General features: G+C 41.7%; 2 protein-coding genes across 11 annotated transcripts in view; one reads left to right on the top strand and one right to left on the bottom strand.

The window, feature by feature from the left end:
• ECM2 (extracellular matrix protein 2) overlaps positions 1–6,121 on the bottom strand; it is a 39,454-nt gene extending 33,333 nt beyond the window's left edge. For 3 of the 6 annotated variants that reach the window (XR_011497539.1, XM_014864818.3, XM_070495975.1), the window contains exon 1: positions 5,983–6,121. The gene's annotated coding sequence lies outside the window, so the exon portion shown is untranslated. Of the gene's footprint in view, positions 1–5,728; positions 5,862–5,982 lie in introns of those variants that run through there. The other 3 variants (XM_014864817.3, XM_014864820.3, XR_011497538.1) reach the window with 2 other exon arrangements.
• CENPP (centromere protein P) overlaps positions 1–20,357 on the top strand; it is a 222,577-nt gene that overhangs the window by 177,061 nt on the left and 25,159 nt on the right. The window contains exon 7 of one of the 5 annotated variants that reach the window (XM_070495977.1): positions 5,985–6,601. The exons of the other annotated variants lie outside the window; for them this stretch is intronic. Coding sequence (XP_070352078.1) covers positions 5,985–6,069 — 85 coding nt within the window. The 3' untranslated portion in view covers positions 6,070–6,601. Of the gene's footprint in view, positions 1–5,984; positions 6,602–20,357 lie in introns of those variants that run through there. 5 annotated transcript variants of the gene reach the window in all.

Below are 20,357 nucleotides of genomic sequence, written 5' to 3'. Positions count from 1 at the left end.
CTCAAGTGATCCTGTTGTTCCCTAGCAATCTGTGTCATTTATAATGCTGCTTCACTGTATAGAACGCAGATTTCGAATAAATCGTTGATGACATGTATTTTTCCAGTGATGGGGAATTCTGTCTCTCCTTAGGCCTCACATCCCTGTTTAGACGGCTCTGTCAGAAGGGTCTTCCTTAGGTTGAGCTGCAATGTGCTGTCCACATGAGAGCCCATAAGAGATTAAAGAGTAAAGCCATGTCCACACAGTTTTCTCTCTCCTGAATTCTACATCTTTTAGATCAGTGCGTATAAAAACATGTTTAAATTTATAAAAATAGGGCATATTTTTAAAATCAAAATGATACATATCTGTATAAGGCAGAAAAGACAAGTTGCCTTAACCATAACTCATAGTTTAGTTCAAGGGTAAGCACACTTTTTATTCAAGGTTCATAGAGTAAATATTTTTGGCTCTGCAGGCCAACGGTCTCTATTGAAACTACTCAGGTTTGCAATTGTAGCCCAAAAGTAGCCATAGATGATAGGTAAATGGATAGGCATGATTGTGTTCTGATGGCCCTTTGTTTAAAAGACAGGATTTGGCCCATGGGCCATAGTTTCCTAGTTTATTGTATCTTTCATGACCCCCTCTAAACATAAATGGAATTGTCGGCTATATATTATGCTGCACCCTATTTTCTTCCTTGCAGTGATAAATTGTGGACATATATGCCAATGTATATAATTCTGTCTGGTCTATGTACTCCATTTTCATCCTATAAGTTATTTAACAAACATTTTGGTGATACGTATTTAATTTTCTCTAATTTTTCACTATTCAAAGCATTCTTGTGCACATATCTCCTGGAAGTATTTTTGTGTTCCTAATTTTAATTGTTAATTTACAAATAATTTAATAAGAGAGTCTTCATTGTTTTTGAACTATATTAACCCTTGTGTTTATTTTTGGATGTAGTTTAATATTTATAAATCACTTTGGTTATGTTTTTTAATATATTTTGAGGTTATGTCATAGGGATATACAGGTTTAGAATTATTATTTCTTTCTGGTGCTTTTATTTTTAGGTACTTTCTGTATCTCTAATAGTGTTTTTTATCATAAGATCTACTTTAATAATATAGTAACTTTCTTTTGGTTAATGTCTGCTTAATACATTTTTTGCATCATTTTACTTTCAGCCTTTCTATAGTCTTATATTTTCAGTATACTTTCTATTAGCACATTGTATTTTTTAATGCATTCTAACAATCTTTGTCTTTTAATGGGAACGTTTAGTCTATTTATATTTAATGTAACACTTATGTTGGATTTAAATCTGTTCTCTGACTATTTGCTTTTTATTTGTCCTGGCTGTTCAGTGTTTTGTTTTGTTTTGTTTTGTTTCGTTCTTGTTTGCTTTCTTTTTACCTGATTGCTTAGTTTTTATTATTCCCTTAGTAATTATATACTTTTCACTATTCTGTTCTTTGTAGCAATTACCACATACATCATTGATTTATCAAGTCTAATATAAGTTAGTACCTTTAGCTCTTCCTGGACAATGTAAGAACCAGGACAAATTTTCACTTACCTCATCCTGGCACACTTGCTGCTTTTGTCGTATGTTTTAATTCTTTATATGTTGCACCCTCAAGGTTATTATTATTATTATTTTATACTCAAAGTTTCCTCAGATCAGGCTCTCTCAACCTTAGCACTACTAATATTTGGGTTAGATAATTCTTCTCTGTGGTGTGGCTGGCCTTTGTATATTTAGTAGCATCCCTGACGTCTACCCAATAGATGCCACTAGCACCTTCCCCTCGGTTATGACAACCAAAAATGTCTCCAGACATTACCAGATGTGTCCTGGGAGGTGGAGGGAATCATCCTGCCCTCAGATGAGAACCCCTGATTTATATTCACCTAAACATTTATCCTTTTGGTTTCTTCTCATTCCTCCCTGCATCTCAATCTTCTATCAGGATTATTTTCTTTCTGATTGAAGAACACCTTTTAGTAATTCCTTTAGTGCAGGACTACTGATGACCAATTCTTTGTTTGTCTGAAATGTTTATATTTTATGTTCATTCTGAAAAGGTATATTTGCTAGATATGGAATTCCAGGTTGACAAATGTTTTCTTTCAGCATTTTGAAGATTTTGTTCCAATGTCTTCTTGTTTCCATAGTTTCTATAACAGTCATCTGTCAATCTAATAATTATTTCTTCTTTAAAAGTAGCTTTCTTTCTGTCTGCTTTTAAGATGTTCTCTTCTGCTTTGGTTGTCAGCTGTTTTACTCTGTTGTACATAGATATGATTTTCTTTTTTTATCCTGTTTGGGATTCGTAGCACTTCTTGAATCTATGGCCTGATGTTCATCAATTTTGGAAACTCCTTAGCCCTTATCTTGTCAAATTGTACTTTTCTACTTCTCTCTCCTCTTTTTAGAACTACAATTACATGGATGATAGCCTTCTCATTATGTCTTTAATGTCTCTTTCCCTCCCTTGTGTTTTCACCTTTGTGTCACTCCGTGATTCACCCATCTGCTATTAAGTCCGTCCATTGTCTTCCTTGTTTCTGTTATTGTGTTTTTTTTCTTTTCAAGGTTTCAGTGGGTTCTTATTGTTTCTGATTCTCTACTGAAATTTTCAATCTTGTCTTTTTTGAACACATGAATCACATTTATCTTCAAGTCTGTGTCTGAAGACTCCGTTTTCTGGACCCTCTATATGTCTATTTCTATTGTCAGTTATTTCTTTAGGCTTTTAGCCGTGTTGTTATGTCTCATGGCTTTTGATTGAGTGCCAGACATTTATATGAAAAATCATGAAAATACTTTGAAGCCTGGGATGATATAGTCTTTATCCCAAAAGGATTTACTTCTGCTCTGGGCATGAAGGTAAGGACACTGCCAATCACAGACTGAGTGATTTAAAGCTGAGCTTCACTAGACCCAGTTACGAATTACACTGTGGATTCCAGCCAAAGCCTGGTGTGTCACCGGCATCACTTTTCCTGCCACCCAAGCCGCTTGCCGGGCCCTGCTCCTCGAGGTTGGTTTCTCTCTCACCTCATGAAGCTGTTTTAAAGCTACACTAAGCTTTTCAGCCACCTCTTCTGAATCCACAGATGCCTCCAGGAGAAAAACTCTTCCAGACCTCTTCAGGTTTCAGTCCTATCCTAAAGATTAGCCCTGTTATTTTTCCTATCATGTCTAGTTATTCTCAGCAGGTGGATTCATCTGAATTGCCTAGTCTGCCATCAGAAGCAGAAGTTCCCTCAGGTTAATTTTATTTCCTGCTGAAATATATCCTCTTCTCCTAAGAGAATGTTTTGGGTTGTAAAAATTTTGAATTCTTAGATATCAGAAAATATCATTCTGCTTAGTGGAAAGAGAATTATGATTTTTTTTTTTTTTTCAGGAAGATTAGCACTGAGCTAACTGCCACCAATCCTCCTCTTTTTGCTGAGGAAGACTGGCCCTGAGCTAACATCCATGCCCATCTTCCTCTACTTTATATGTGGGACGCCTGCCACAGCATGGCTTGCTGAGCGGTACCATGTCTGTACTGGGGATCTGAACTGGCGAACCCCGGGCCACTGAAGCAGAACATGTGAACTTAACTGCTGCACCACTGGGCCAGTCCCAAGAATTATGGTTTTAAAATCACTTTCCTCCAATACTTTATAGATACTGTTCCATTAATTTCTTATATCTAGTCTCACTGATGAGAAGTTTAACTTAACTCTCATTCTCATCTCTTTGTAAGAGATCTTTTTTCCCCTCTCTCTATAGAAGTTTTTTTCAGATTTTCATCTCATCATTAATATTCACAAATTTTACTATAATGTATAGGGTTTTTTCTTTTAATTTATTCTTCTTGGGATCTTTTAATCTAATGACTTCTTTCTTTTCCACACAAGCTCTCTTTTGCTTAGTTCTCTCCCATACCTATTCAAGGTTACATTTTCCCTCTTTAAATTCATTCTTATCGTCTCTATCTTTGAAGGACTCCTCACAGTTTCTGTCTCACTGGGAGCAACGCTTCTTATTTCCTAGTGCAGCTGTATATTCAGTGTGTATTTGTTGGTAATATATCTTCTATTATTTCTAGAGGTTTGGTCAGAAGAGAGAGTGATATCTGCTTAGTTTACCCTCTTGAATTGCAGTGGTTCTTTTTACAACTTCATCCAGCAGAATCATCCTCCTCTAGTTGGGCTGTACTTGGATCCTGTTCTGACTTGCCACCATGTTTCCTAGCTCAGCAAATAGCAGCCTGGAAAGTCTCTTCATATTGTCTTAACCTCAGCATGCAAACTTTGGTTCACTACACATGTACATTGATTAGTCATTTCAGAACCTGTGCTATATAGGCCATTGAAATAAAGCTATATTAGAACAACTTTTTGTTATCTGCTTTAGTTTTAGAAAAACTAACATGCAGAATGTAAGGAAGGAGCAAATCCCTTAGCTGATAAGCAGCTGAAGTCACAAAAGTCAGTTCAGAGAGCCAGCTGCTACGTGAGAAAGGAATAGGAGAAGCAGCAGGGACACATATGAGATGAGCGCCGGCCTGTGAGACAGGCTGAAGTAGACCTGCGAGTGACAGGGGGCGTGGGCTCTGAAAGAGAGTGTGAACGCCACGCTTGCACAAGACACATCCACGGAAATGTTCTTGCTCTGTCGTCGTATGACAGAGTCTCCATCCTGTGGTGGGCAAGAGTTATGAGTACTCAGGCCCTGCACCCGAGGCTCTGGAGGTAAGCTCCATGAGGGTCCCAGCGCCCTGCTGTCCCAGGCTCCTGTGAGCACCCGCCCAGCAGGCACTGCCTGAGCTCTCTCTCTCTCAGGATCCCAGCCTGGAAACCATCTCCCTTCATCTTTCTCTTTTTTTCCACCCAAATTGGCTTACTTATTACTTATCCAGAAATCTGAATAGATATGTATAGAAGTAAATTTACAGAACTACCTTAATTTTAACAAAATCAGAATCTAAATAGTCTCATTGAAATTTTTAAATAATTTTTATGGAATGGGCTTTCAATTCAATTTTACAATTGATGCCTAGGTCTGTTATTTTCAGTGATTTGTAGAATTTCACAATGCATTTAGTATTTACTTTAGTCCGCAACTTTGCAATTGAGTGAATATGTTTCTAGAAGTAAAATTTTATGGCACTGTAACCACAGGAGGATTATTTTAATGAAGTAAATTTTTCCTTCTGTAACTTACTATGTTTATCTGAACATTAAAGATCGTCTGTGAATCTTGGTTAACTTACTTTTTTTCTCTGTCTAAAGGTTTTCATCAACTGTCTTAAGTAGGCTTTTAAAATACTAAATTAGAGTTTAAACTTATACGTGAAGCCATGAGATGTCTATTATCCCTTTTAACTTTACTCAGCAGTAAAAATGAAACACATTTTTAATTAATCCCTTATGTTCTTTCAGGACTTAAAAATAGAGAACAAATGAAGTTTTCAAACCAACTTAGTCTTCTACTGAGCACATAATTCTATTGAAACATACAAAATTATATTTAATCCTAATTCCATAAAATCTGATATACTTGGGAAGTATTCATCCTGGAAAAACAAGTAAACAGAATAATGCACACTTTAAAATCTATTAGTAGAAGCTACTTTCCTCAAATGTTAAACATACTTGCAAAATAAAACACCCCGATGTTAAAACCATTCCACATGCTTTAGTAGAAACTTAAAATTTAAAACTTTTTTACCTGGAAATCTAAACTAAGTAGGCTTTGCTTGGTGTCATTTAAGTCTCCAGCTGAAAATGAAACAAAACCAGAGCTTTTCTCAAAACAAAGAAAGGACGGAAGGGAATGTTGAAAAATGTTAACTGACTTCTTAGTGAAATCTAAAATAACTGCTTCCCTTGGGGATAAATGCCTTTCAGTTCTTTGTGCAGAAAATCAGCCAAGAGAGTAACCAGGGAAAATGGTTACCAAGGGAAATATTTTTTCTAACTCACAGGAAAAGTGGAAAGCAGCGGCAGGGGGAGAAAACGTCTGTCTGTAGGCTGGAAAGGCAGAGCTGGAAGCCTGGACGCGGAGCTTGACTGAGAAATGTGGGTGTTCGTAGACTATTTGCGTGAAAAAAGCTTCTTGTTCATACCAGCCGGCGTGACCCCGCTTGAGCTCTTGGGACTGCAGAGATGCCAGTGCTGCCAAGGTCGAGGACTCTGCATTCCTGGGGCGCCTCTGATTGGGCTATTTAACTCTCTCCACATCTCGCTGCTGCCTACCCTCGCCTCACACACACAGTATTGTTACCAAAAAGCTGTTACTTATTAATGTCACTGGAAATTATGTAACTTCCAACTTGAAGCAGTAACAGGAAAATGTTCAAGGGAGCTGAGAGGCATCTGATGACAGTCACCCTGGCCAGTCAGGTGTCTGCTTTGCCCTCGGTTTCTTCGTCTGCAAGTAAGCAGGTCAGCGACCGGTCAGAGTTGCAGGCCCGCCCTGCTGCTGCGGGGACCTCGCACGAGTCACTGCTGTTTCTGACTGAAGTTTACTCTTCTGTACAGAGGGGATGATAGTGCCTCCCTTTCAAAGTCTTGTGCAAATAAAATGAATAACATATACAAAGTGCCTGTCAAAGACTAGGTAATTCTATAATATCTATTGTTTAATTTTTATTCTTCTACCTCAGGAGTCCAAATTATTTGACAGAGAGGAGCTACATCTTTGTTTTCCCAAAATGACCTGGATAGATCAAGTCAAGATGACAGACTACGCAAATGGGCCACCAAATTCCTAAAAATAACAACTATACATATTTTTTAAAATGTACAAGTGCACTGAAAAACAGTTAGTACTATTAGAAGACCAGACATTTTGAGAAATTCCTTAAGGACTGAAGGCAGATAGGCTGTCTGTGGGAGAGGACAGCTCCGTGGGTGTTCCAGCCTTAGAAATTACAGATCCTGGGAAGGGTGAAGCTCACTGGGAAACTGCACTCAAGGGTCAGGACAGACGACCCCAGTCCTCGTGACATCTCCAGGCCTCGTTCCTGGTATTAGGCATCTGCCCCTGAAGTGAATCCGTGTTCTCATCCACTTGGCCTTGGGTGATGGGTGGAACGGGGAGCTCCGTGTTCAGAATCCAGACTCGCTACTAGCACTCCTCAGTACAAGCAGAGAGTTGACCATCTCCACCCCCGTGTTGAGAGCTTTTGGTGATTGCCTAACCCTGTTACTGCTTACTCGAGAGCAGATAGCCCAGGATCATCAAACATTTGGGAAGATTCTAACATTCGAGATGGGAGTCCCTCCTCACCTCCCCCCCAAAAATATATAGGCACAATCAGGAAAGAGTTTTGGAAACTAAATCAACAATGAAATGCCACCACACACCTATTAGAATTGCAGAAGTCTAAAACATTGACAACACCAAATGCTGGCAAGGCTGTGGAGCCACAGGAAGTCTTGTTCACGGCTGGTGGGAATGCAAAACGGTGCAGCCACTTTGGAAGAGAGTTTGACGGTTTCTTATGAAAATAGACATATGAGTTGAAAACTTATGTCCACACAAAAACCTGCACATGGATGTTTATGGCAGATTTATTAATAATTGCCGAAACTTGGAAGCAACCAAGATATCCTTCAGTAGGAGCATGGATAAATAAACTGTGGTCCATCCAGAAAATGGAATACGATTCAGTGCTAAGAAGAAATGAGCTGTCAAGCCATGAAAAGACATGGAGGAACCGGGAATGTCCATCATTAAGTGAAAGAAGCCAATCTGAAAAGGCTGCATGCTGTGTGATTCCAACTGTGTGACATTCTGGGAAAGTCAAAACTGGGGACAGTACAAGATCAGTGGTTGCCTGGAGTTAGGGAGGAGAGGGCTGACTAAGTGGAGCACAGGGGATTTTTGGGGCAGTGAAACTACTATATATTATAGTGCTGGACACATGTCATTGTACAGTTTTCTAAACACATAGAATGTCCAACACCCGGAGTGATCCCTAATGTAACAATGAATTTGGGTGATGATGTGTCAGTGTAGGTTTATCAGTTGTAGCAAATGCACCCTCTGGGGGGGATGTTGATAATTGAGGGGGGGGCTGGAGATTATGGGAAACCTCTGTATGTTCCTTTCTATTATGCTCTGAAACTGAAACTGCTCTAAAAAAATAGTCTTTAAAAAAATGTGGCCTGATTTGAAATACATACATTATTTTGGAAGGAAAAAAAATGCTAGTGTCATGCAGTGTTGGACATACTGTTTAGGGCAAACAGAAACTTAGATTCTTTGAGGACCACTTAACAGGAGCTATACTCTGTCCCAGCATTTCACTTCTAGGAATCCACTATAGAAACACTTCTTTCTCTGTGTGCCTCTAGGAAGGTACTTGGAAGCATTATAATCATGAAAAAAAAAAGAAGGAAACAACCATGGTATGCTGATGGGGAACAATGGGCTGCCGTAGAGCCAGGTAGAGAGACTAAAGAAGCTGTTCTACGGGTTGCAGAGTTGTCCACAGTATACCAGAGGAAACTGCAATTTCAACACAGTACCTGTGCTGTTAGCTCACCTTCTCTTAATTTAGCATCTTCCTAGAGAATAAATAATAGTCGTTATCTCTGGGTGATGGAATTATAGGGGGAATTTACTGTAATTCTGTATTTTTATAATGTTTTGAGGTTTTTATAACCAGATCAGCAAAAGAATAACTTTTTAAGAGAGAGTTTAAACAATCAGAAAAAGGAGTAACTTCAGGTAGCAGTAGTGACCAAGCCAGATTGACAAGGCTGCAGACAGCCAAGCTGTGCAGTCTCTGAGGTCCCTGCTCGAAAACTCGTGGCTTATGGATGTGAGTCTTTCTGCAGAAACTATTTTAACCACAGGAGTACATGGAAAATGCTGATACTAGAGTTTCCTGCCCTTTATTATTGCAGCCATAACTGTGTCCTGAAACTTGGCACTGACAGCGATCCGCAGAGTTTGGTGTTGGTCACCAAACAGGATGTGAGCAGGTCCCTCAGCACCCAGACCACAGGGGCGGCCAGCGCAGTCCATCTCCAGAATTTGTGTTGCAGTAAAGGCACCTTTTCAGTCTGCTCACCTCTGGAGTATACAGTTCCAGTGAGCCTGTTTTTCTTTTAAGGCTGTAGTTGCTTTCCCTGTGGCAGCTTTGTAGATAACACCCACAGGAAGCTAAATTGTAGGAATTTTAAGTAGGGCCCCTCTCAGAAATGAGAGTCTTATCTTGCTTCGTTCAGGTCTGCTCCATATCCCTTCCTCTGCCTTAGTCACATGCCATTTAGCTAATTCACACAAGTATGGCCGTTGCTTCATTTGCTTTTATCGAAGTTACCCTCTCCAAGGAATATTCACATTGAAGTGGAGCACTAATGTGGAACTCTGCCATGATAGAGTCACCCCCACCCCCATGGGTGGACGTGATGGAGTCACCTCCTCCCCCGTGCATGGACATTTCCCCTCAACAGAATGTGCTTTTTGAGTTGTGGTGCATGTTCCAGATTGCTTTCCAAAAAGATTCTAGTAATGTGTATTCCCTCCAGAAGTATATAAAATGCTTGTTTCCTGCTACTTTATTTTTAAGTGATTTTCATATTTTTGAATAAGTCATACATACAAAGGGCAAAAATTTTCAAAGTACAGAGTTAAAAATTTCAGTTTTCTATATTCAGTACTGTCAGGTTGGGTGATTCTACCAACCTTCCCATCAAAGACAAATAAAAAAGCTGGATCACTGTAAACACATCTTAAAATCATCAGTGAGGTAAAAAAGACCGTGAGGGGCCAGCCCGGTGGCATAGCGGTTAAGTTCATGGGCCTCATTTTGGTGGCCCAGGGTTTGCTGGTTTGGCCAGGCATGGACCTACACCTGCCCTCATCAAGCCGTGCTGTGGCAGCATCCCTCACACAAAGTAGAGGAAGATTGGCACAGATGTTAGCTTAGGGGAACAGAAAAAAAAAAAAGACTGTGAGGAATCACTGGGCCCATATCTGAGAGGACCCAAGAGCAGCTTTTTGCCCTGGGGGTGTTTGCCAGAAATATTAAAGAGCAAAAATATCAATGAAATGAAAACGTTATACAACAGACAAGATCCACAATGCCAAAAGCAGGGGGGTTTGAAACAAAACTAGTAAAATTGGTAGCAAAACTAATGCAGGAGAAAAGGAAAAAAGCACAGATTACCAGTATGAGGACCAGAAAAATTGCTTTCACTACAGATTCTGAAGACGTTTAAAAAAGAAGAGGACTTATGAACAACTTTATGGCAGCAAATTTAGATGATATGGGCAATTCTTAGAAAAATACAATTTAATATAACAGAAGAAGAAATAGAAAATCTAAATTATCTGTAACTACTAAGGAAATTGAATTTGTAATTTCAAACCTTCCCACAAAGAATACCAAAGGTGTATATTATTCAAAAAATTCTACCAAATAATTTTTTAAGGCCAGTGTAACCATACTACAACCTGACAAGGACATTCCAAGAAAGGAAAATTGTAGATCAATCTGACTAATGAGCATAGATTCAAATAAAACTAAAATCTGTACAACCAGAGGGACATACAACTACAATATACAACTATGTACTGGGGGGTTTTGGGGAGAAGAAGGGAAAAAAAAGAAGAAGATTGACAACAGGTGTTAGCTCAGGTGCCCATCTTTAAAAAATAAAACTAAAATCTTAGCATACCAAATCCAGCAGTATGTAAAGAGGATGATAAATCATGACTACATTGGGTTTACTCAAGAAATATCTGGTTGGTGTAGGATAAAATCCAAACGTTATATAGTCATCTTAGTGTTTAAAGAAGAAAAGAAGAGAACTCTTACTGTGCTAGATATGGAAGGGAACTCCGTAGTCTGACAGAGTGTCTGTGAAAACCACATGCTTCCACTTCTGGCTATTTGCAAGAGAAGTGGAAACTTACATCCACATGAAAACTTGCACACAAATTTCAAATTTCGTACCTGCACTATTCATAACTGCCAAAATGTGGAAACCACTGAGATATTCATCAGCTGATGAATGAATAAATAAAATATGGAAAATCGTTCAGCAATAAAAAAGAACAAAGACTGATACATGCAACAATGTGGATGAAGCTCAAAAACATTATGCTCAGTGCAAGAAGCCACATATTGCATGATTCCATTTGTATGAAATGTCCAGAACCAGCAAATCCACAGAGGCGGAAAGTAGACAGGGGGTTGCTAGGGTGAGGAGGGTGGGAGTTGGAGTGGCAGTATGGAGAGTGGCTGCTGATGGGGTCAGAATTTCTTTCTGGAGTGATCGAAATGTTCCAAAAGTAGGTAGTGGTGATGGCTCCCAACTATGAATATACTTAAATCCACTGAATTGTATACTTTAAAAGGGGGAATTTTATGGTATGAAAATTACATCTCTGGAAAGCTGTTATTAAAAGAATGCTCAATGGTGAAATACTGGAATACACAAGCAGTCCCCATGAAGGTCCTGGACAGTGCAGTAAAGTAAGAAAAAAAAGGTATAAGAAGAAAATTTGGTGAAGGAAGGAAAAAGCTCTTATTCATCCCAGGTAATAAGGTTGTATATGTGTGAAATCCAAAATAACTTTCAGATAAATTATTAAAATCATTTGAAGAGCTTTCCAGATACATAATATATAAAAATCAATTATATCTTCACACAGAGAATGAAATTAAGGAAAAGATTTACTTTAAATATCAAGTCTATTAAAGAATATATCAAGTACTTAAGAATAAATCTAACCAAAAAGGAGAGAGCTATCTTCAGAGAAAATGTTGAGAGAAATTAAAGAAGACAGCATGAGGAGGGGAGGTACGTCAGGGAATGGAACGTTTAGGATTGCAAAGACCATTTCTACTCGAACTGACCTGAGTGGATGCCATTTCATTCAAAATCATAACAGTTTGCCTCTTTTTTCTTTTTGGTGGAACTTGACAAATTCTAAAATGTATGTGGAAATACAAAGGTCAAAAAATAACCAAGCCGTTCTTGAGGAAGAACAAGGCTAGAGGACTTTCTGCCCTAAATATCAGCTCTCATGAGAAGCTGCAATAATGAGGACAGCCTGGTAATGACGCAGGATGAACAACAGACCAGTGGAGCAGAAAGTAGCACAAAGGGCTCGCTCACCTTTGGCTACTTGATTTTTGAGAGAAGCAGCCCTGCCAGGTGTGGGGACGCCTCTGCTCACCACAGCGGTTTGGAGGGACTGAGGAATGAAGACAGAAGAGACTGCAGGTGTGAAAACAGGCTGTGGATTTGTTCTGTTGTGCTTCAGATGCTAGAACCAGAATCAACGGACAGAGGACACAAGCCAGTTGATTTGGGCTGAATTTTTTACAAAACCAACTTTCGGGGCCAGCCCAGTGGTGCAGCAGTTAAGTTTGCACGTTCCGCTTCTCATTGGCCCGGGGGTTCGGTGGTTCAGATCTCAGGTGTGGACATGGTGCCACTTGGCAAAAGCCATGCTGTGGTAGGTGTCCCACATATAAAGTAGAGGAAGATGGGCATGGCTGTTAGCTCAGGGCCAGGCTTCCTCAGCAAAAAGAGGAGGATTGGCAGAAGTTAGCTCAGGGATAATCTTCCTCAAAAAAAAAAACCCAACTTTCTCATAAGCAGAACTGTCCAGCTGAGCCTCCTAGTGGGGTGCCGAGTCCACACAAAGGAAGGGTTCTACTGGGAATGCTTTAGAAGGGGCTTCTCAGACATTGGACTTGGCGATAGCATTTTAGAGCAGAGGCTCCGTGTTTCTTTGGCTCTGCTTCCTTAAGATGGTGGTGTCAGGCCACAGGGCTTGGAGCTTCCTCCTCCTCCGGGGGCTGCCCTCACCCCCTGAGTGGAGTTTGATCAGGGCTGGGCTTGGTGAAATGTCCCACGTGGGTGCTTGGGCGGCTTCCAGCGCAGGTTCTCTCTGGCCTGCCCTTGGAGTCCCAGCGTGTGGAACAGGCTGAGTCCCAGTGCTGAGCTCGTGAGGCAGAGACACATGCACCGGTGGCATTCGTCTGGGTGTGGGGACAGACTCCAGTGAACAAGCCGTGGGACTGGAGGATGCTGGTGCTGGTCTTGATGGGAACAGGGAATTTAGTGACGTGTCCAATTCCTCGTATTGAGCACTGAACGCAGTGGAAGAGATGGCATCTGATAAAACAGTTGTTCCTGGGCCTGCCCTCCTTCCTCCTGGCTGCGTTTGGCTTCCTGTACGTCTGGGAGGCTGCAGAGGATGTAGGGACTGAGGCAGGTGTACACATGCAGGTTTACATGCTGTATTCCAGATGTGCAAACAGTTAAATACATTAGGCTGGGCTCTGTTCTCTCACTCTGACAAGAATCCTTTAGAATGACCTGGAAAGCTGGGATCAGACTTAGAATCCTGAATCCTGAGAATTCGCCTCCACGGGAATGTGACAGCTCCAGAAGGAGTGGGATTGTGGCCCAGCACACTTCCCTCCCGCCCTGTGCTGTGTGCCACCCCAAGCTGTGGCTGCTTATGTGGACACCAGGTTTCTCCTCAACCCCATACAAGCAGACCCTTTGGGTCTAGGGTTGCTCACACTGCGCAGTGTGTCCTCAGGGTGACAGAGCCAGAGAAGAAGCCTGCCTGAGCCCTGGAAAGAAAGCCACTTGGGCAGGGACCTCTGGGGTGTCAGCGCCCAGAGCATGATCTCAAGGAGGAGGCATGGGCTGTGAGAGCTCGTGGCTGCCTTGCTTAGTGGGAACAGTCTGGCCAGAGAAGGGCCACTGTGGAGCCCAGTTCAGAGCCCCAGAGACAGTCTCTCACCCAGTTCTAAATGTGGGACTAGGACTGGAAGCCAAGAAGTATCATGAGTGGAAACCATCCTTTTCAGGGAAGAAAATATTCTGGGTAGAGAAATAATAGGAATGTGGTAAGGACGTAAGTGTAGTAGTCTCATCGTGATGCAGCACAGTTCTCAAGGATGATGCCCTCTGGGATTCATATGTTTCAAATGTACTTTCCTCTTGAGATAAAGGAAGTGCCACCATAAGTGTAACACAAATCAAGGAAACTATTCTGAAGTCACCTGGTTTGGGGTGAACAGAAGGTGCAGCAAGTAAGCGTGTGGGAGGCAAGTGGGCGCTCACACATGACTGCGGAGAGCCTCCCTATGAACTTGCTGCGGGCCACTGCAGACCCCTCAGTCCTCCAGGCCAGTCCAGGCTGTCAATTTACACCTCCCAGGCGTCCATCCTCTGGGACTCAGTTGTCTCAAGAGTGTGACCTTCGACCCAGGCGTTAAAGAACAGCAGTGACTGCGTCTTGTGGTGTCACGGCGGAGCCTGCCCAACAGCATCCTTGAATCATGGCAGTTTGCATAATCCTAATTTGTTCTTCTTCACCTGCTAATGTACTCAAGCTTCTGTCAGCCAGAAGGAATCTTCCTATGTGCTGTCTGCCTGTCCTCAAACTGCCATCACTCCTCTTCCCATGGTCTACCCCACTTCTTGAAAAAGTCATCTGCAGGACAGGCCTCCGAGCATTCACCACCATTGTCCCTGTTCTATTGCGATTCTGCCACAGCGTTTATGGCTGTTGTAACAATGCCTTCTCAGACGGCCCAGTGGCCCCCTCAGCCGTCTAATCAGCCTTCTTTCTCATCATTTTCTTTCTTTCATTCTTTCTTTGGTGAGGAAGAGTGGCCCTGAGCCAACGTCTGGTGCCAATCCTCCTCGTTTTGCTGAGGAAGATTGTTGCTGAGCTAACTTCTCTGCCCATCTTCCTGCATTTTGTATATGGGACACCACCACAGCATGGCCTGATGAGCTGTGTGTGGGTCTGCACCTGAGATCTGAACCCACGAACCCCAGGCCACTAAAGTTGAGCACGTGAACTTAACCACTATGCCACTGAACTGGCCCCCTCATCATTTTCTATTGATTGCCCTCTTCTTGGAAGTCAATCTGCTCTTCTTCTGTCTTTCTCACTTCCTTTCTCATCATCATCTCCTGCCCCGCTTTGTCCACGTCATAAAGTCGATGTTCCCTGTCCTGCAAAGCCTCTTCTCCACCTGTCCTTGCTCGTGATCTTGTTCATGCATTAAGAAAACATCAGTGAGCACTAATCACGTTGCTTTAACATGTGCCAACAAGCTACAGATCTATTCTAAGTTCGAAACTGTTCCTGAGCTTTATGCTCAAATTACCGACTTCCATTTGGTCAGCTTGGCTTGGCTCTCTCCCAGGTACTGCATCAGCATGTCCAGAAGAACAAGATGTTCTGTCTACCCCCAAAACTTCTTGTTCCTCCTGGATTCCTTATTGTGGATAATTCATGGAAATGCAAGATTTACCTAACCACTGGTTTTACTGGTTGGAACGGTTTTAAAATATAGTTTCACCTCTGCTTTTTATAGTTGTTTATTTAAGTTTGGGCCTGGATGGTAATGTGGGTTTATATTATATCCCTACAGCCAGGATGCTGCCTTGCTTCTCTAACCCCAACTGTCTTAACACTTGTAATATTCTGACAAGAAAGAGTTCAAGAGAGTTTAGGTTACAAGAGAAATTTTGTACAAAGAAAACCACATTTGTAGTTACAGTTTAATTTCCATTCTTAAAAACTACAGTAAGTCATTTTTTGCCATGAGAATGTGCATTCAAAGCTAAAAATGTAATGCATGTTATTCAGCACTTAAATAGTCTTGTAGAGCTTTAAGATAACCTAGGAATAGACATTTTCAGTATGTCCATCAGCAGAAACAGGTCCTCTCCTCTTCCCGCACACCTGTACGTGATGGGGATGGGAGAAAGACAATGGAACCAGCAGCAGTGGGTTCCGCAGGCACCGCACACATGGTCTGCTGGGCAGGGTCCTTGTGTCTCAGTCACTCCTGCACCCGTGACAACATGGTTCCCCTCCAGTTTACAGAAGAGGAAAGCTGAAGCCTCTCAGGGCTGACTGAGGAACCAGGTTCAGAGTTAGATGGTTTGCCTCCCTTGCTGAGCAGTAGGAGAACTGAGAGTGACCCCAGGTTGGTCTGGCTTCTAGAGTCCCTGGTCAGCTCACCCACCATGCCCCTTCCCCCAGCACACATGGGAGGACACAGAGAACTACTTTCCACAGCCACAGCAATAGAGACCAGCACTCCTCGCCACTGTGGCTCCGTGCACCCGTGAAGCCGTGGAGGCAGATGCCCTGAGATGAAAACCAGGTTGCCTGAGTGCTTGGAGCGTGGGTGCAGCCACAGTCACTGCAGAGGGGTCGGGCCCCTTGCCTCCTGGCGAGTACTGAGGAGTCCCACCCTCCTTTGGGACAGGACTCTTATCTGCAAAGGAGGACCACTCCTGACTCCTCGGGTGTTTCTCTCTGGCGTCTTGGATGTGCCAGCCACAACCTCCAGAACTGGTCTTTTCCTATAACTTTCCTTCTGCAAACCCTGTGACCCATGCTTAGTGCGAGAAGATTACACATATGGTGGTTTAAACATTTGCTGGGAATGGGGATTCTTTTCCACTGATACACTGTCTGAGGGAGATGGCCATAAACCAGAGCAACCACAATATTTACAAAGGTATTTAGTGGAAAAGAAGACTTTGGCAGCCAGTGTGACCCATCACTCATGGGGGATAAAGTGACGCTGGCTGGAGCCTTAATAAATCAAAACGTAGTGTGTTTGTTCACGAACTCATTTTTTCCCCATTACTGGTGGGTGATATCATCTTTTTCATTTCCATTAGACTCTTTTAGTGTCCAGGAGTAGGAAAAGTTAATGTTAACTTCATTTATTATGCTGTATTTCCATTTTTAAAGAGAAATTTAATTTTAATTCTGCCAGATGTATGAATGCGGTTTTTAAAATGTTCTCAAGGATTTATGGAATTTTTATAAGAGTAGTGTTCTGGAAATTACTGACTTTCTTGTATATATGTAAGGATATTGTTTTTGAATTAAGTTCTCATTTTGCCCAAATGAAACTCTGATCTTAAAAAGAACAAAACTAAAACTCCCCCCAAAATTATAGCAGAATAGAAAATTTAGAAATTGCTAAAAAATGTAAAGAAGCCAAAATCATCCGTAGTCATACCAATGTTGACATAAATAATGCATACATAATAGTATTTTAAAATACAATGCTCATCTTTGCACTATGTTTTTCTGCCAGAGCGAAGAGTTTGGGTGTTACCACTTACAGGCACAAATGTGTCTAACCTCTGTCTTGCCACAGTGGGGCAAATTAACAACATTAAAAGCAAAGAAGTATTACTCTTTTAAAAACCGGAGCCTCCCCTTTCTGCTATCCTGCTCTTTTCCTCAGCCCCTGACTGGGGTGTCATCTTTTCGGAGCAGCTTTCTCTAGCTCCACGGTCCTCCCCAGCACACTGGCCGTACCCTTTGCCAGCACTGATTTCACTCCACTTTATATTACAAATAGTGGTTTCCTGTTTTCCCCAAATAGTTTGTAAGTTCCTTGAGAACTTACACGTATATGTACCAGTGATTAAGTCATTCCACAAGTTTTTATTGAGTGGGTCTTGAGCTCATTGCTGAAACCTATAACAAATAAAGAAAGTTGACATAGTTCCTTCTTGCAGTCCATTAGCGTCAGTTCTCTCCGCTAAGAGAGCAGGCAGATAGATGGCTGCCTCAATGTTAGACAGTGTGCTGGTGTCTGTGGCTGGGGATGTGGGGTCGTGGACACATGCAGGCAGGAGGTACCTATCTGAAGTGGTTAGAGCGGGCTCTAGACATTCAGCACAGGATCCTCCCCTCCTTCCAACACTCAGTTCTCTTGGTTTTCACAGCCCCCCTCCTGTATCTCGTTTCTTAGTCTCCTTTGCTGGTTCCTCCTCCTCCCTCTTCCTCACCTTCCTCTTCCTTCTCTCTCTTTTCCTCCCCTTTCTTCCCCTCCTCCTTCCCCTCCTTACCCTCTTCCTCCTTCTCTCCCTCCTCCTTCCCCTGCCCCCCCTGGCTTGGGAAGCAAATGGAAGGATCAAGTCTGGAGGCAGGGCAGCATTTAAGAGCCCATTGCAGTAATTCGACAGAGGGAGAAGATTTCTTTAAGTGGGGAGGGAATTCAAGAGATAATTAGATATTTAGGTAAAAACAACAAGTTTTAAGATTTAGTTGCATGTCGGAAAAGGGCAAGGAAGAGGAATCGAATATATGAAGCCCAGGTTTCTGGCGTGAGTGACTGCATGGTAAGGTGAGCCATTTCCTGAGACAAATACAGGTTGGTGGAGAAAAGAGAATATCATCAGAAACCTGGGCTAGATATTCAAGATGCTGCAGCACATAGATGGATGATACTAAAGCCACAATGTTGAGCAAGATCATAGACCATGACCTCTAGGCAAAACCAGGCCTTTAGGCAAGTTTACAAGAATTGCAGGAACTAAGAGAAGAGAATTTTAAAACTCTCTCCAAAATAAGCACTTTTACACCTTCTTGATAGAAATGTAAATTGTTAGATTCTTTTTTTTAATCCTTTCTTTTCTTTTTTTTTTTGAAGATTAGCCCTGAGCTAACATCCACTGCCAATCCTCCTCTTTTTGCTGAGGAAGGCTGGTCCTGAGCTAACATCCATGCCAATCTTCCTCCACTTTATATGTGGGACGCCTACCACAGCATGGCTTGACAAGCGGAGCCATGTCCGCACGCGGGATCTGAACTGGCAAATCCCGGGCCGCTGAAGTGGAATGTGTGCACTTAACCACTGCGCCAACGGGCCAGCCCCTGATAGATTCTTTATATAGGTCATTTCATCAGCCTTTACTAAATGCTAAGCCATTCTGCTTCTAAGATTCTATCTAACAAAAACTTCTGCGCAAATGTACAAAATATCTTATAAGGATATTCATTGTGTAGTGTATAAAATAGTGAAAAAATTATACATAACCCAAAAGATTATCAATAGAAGATTGGTTAAATTACAATATATTGTATATCTTTACAATAGCTTACCTTATTGCCTTAAACATAACAAAGTAGAGGGGCAGGCCCGGTGGCGCAGCAGTTAAACGCACGTTCCGCTTTGGCCACACAGGGATCACCAGTTCGGATCCCGGGTGTGGACATGGCCCTGCTTGGCAAGCCATGCTGTGGTAGGCGTCCCACATAGAAAGTGGAGGAAGGTTGGCATGGATGTGAGCTCAGGCCAGCCTTCCTCAGCATGGTGTCATTTATATGTGAAACCTGAGAAAAAAGCTCCCCCGCAGTCGAGCTCACAGATACAGAGAACAGATTGGTGGGTGCCAGAAGTGGGGGGTGAGGGTGAGTGAAATGAATGGGGGCCAAAAGGTACAAACTTCCAGTTATAAAATAAGTCCTGGGGTTGTTATGTAAAACCGGGTGACTTTAGTTGATAACATTGTCTTGTATATTTGAAAGTTGCTAAGAGACTAAATCTTAAAAGTTTTCATCACAGGAAAAAAAGTTGTAAATGTGTGGTAATGGATGTTAACTGGACTTATTGTGGTGGTCATTTTGCAATATATGCAGATCTCAAATCATTATGTTGTTCATCTGAAACTAATACAATGTTATATGTCAATTATATCTCAATAAAACTGGGAAAAATGAGAGTGAAATAAAGACAATGTCATATAAGTAAAAACTGCGAGACTTTACCTCTGGCAGACACTAATTAGAATGAAAGGATATTCTTCAGGACAAGGGAAAATGACCTCAGAAGGAAGGTTTGAGATCCGAGAAGCAATAAAGAGCAAAGAATATGGTGAATACATCAAACAGTGACTGTCTAATAAAATCAATAATGTCAAGGGAAGTCTTTTTTTTTCAAGGCTAGAATTTAAAAATACGCGGAGATATAAGGGTGACTGAAATGTCACTGTTGTGATGTCCTTTGTTCACAAGGAGGATTGAGACTGGATTGATTCTGACTTTGATGTATATGCATGAAAAAATATCTAAGGTAGCCATTGAACAAAAAGAAATAGATCATGGAACTTCCCAACTGGTGTAGAAGGAGAAGTACATTTTTAAAAAGCTAATCAAAAGAAGAAAGCAAAGATGGAACTGGCCCAGTGGTGTAGTGGTTAAGTTTTCATGCTCCACTTTGGCAATCTGGGGTTCACGGGATCGGATACTGGGCACAGACCTACACACCGCTTGTCAAGCCATGCTGTGGCAGTGTCCCACATACAAAATAGAGGAAGATTGGCACAGATCTTAGCTCAGGGACAATCTTCCTCACAAAAAAATTAAATGGCAAAGAGGAAAAAATTTAAAAGACAATTGCAAAAGTCAGTTGTGATGGGACTTCCAACTTTGGCAGAATGAAGAGGTTGGTGAATCTTCTCCACAAGAAAATAAGTATCAAGCTGGAAAAATTGTTAAAACAACTGTTTCAGGCCTCTGGAGATTGACCAAA

This window comes from Equus asinus, chromosome 23, assembly GCF_041296235.1.
Source record: "Equus asinus isolate D_3611 breed Donkey chromosome 23, EquAss-T2T_v2, whole genome shotgun sequence".
In the NCBI taxonomy this organism is placed as follows: Eukaryota; Metazoa; Chordata; class Mammalia; order Perissodactyla; family Equidae; genus Equus; species Equus asinus.
Note: the sequence above shows the minus strand (reverse complement) of the source record. Positions and strands in the feature narration are given on the sequence as shown.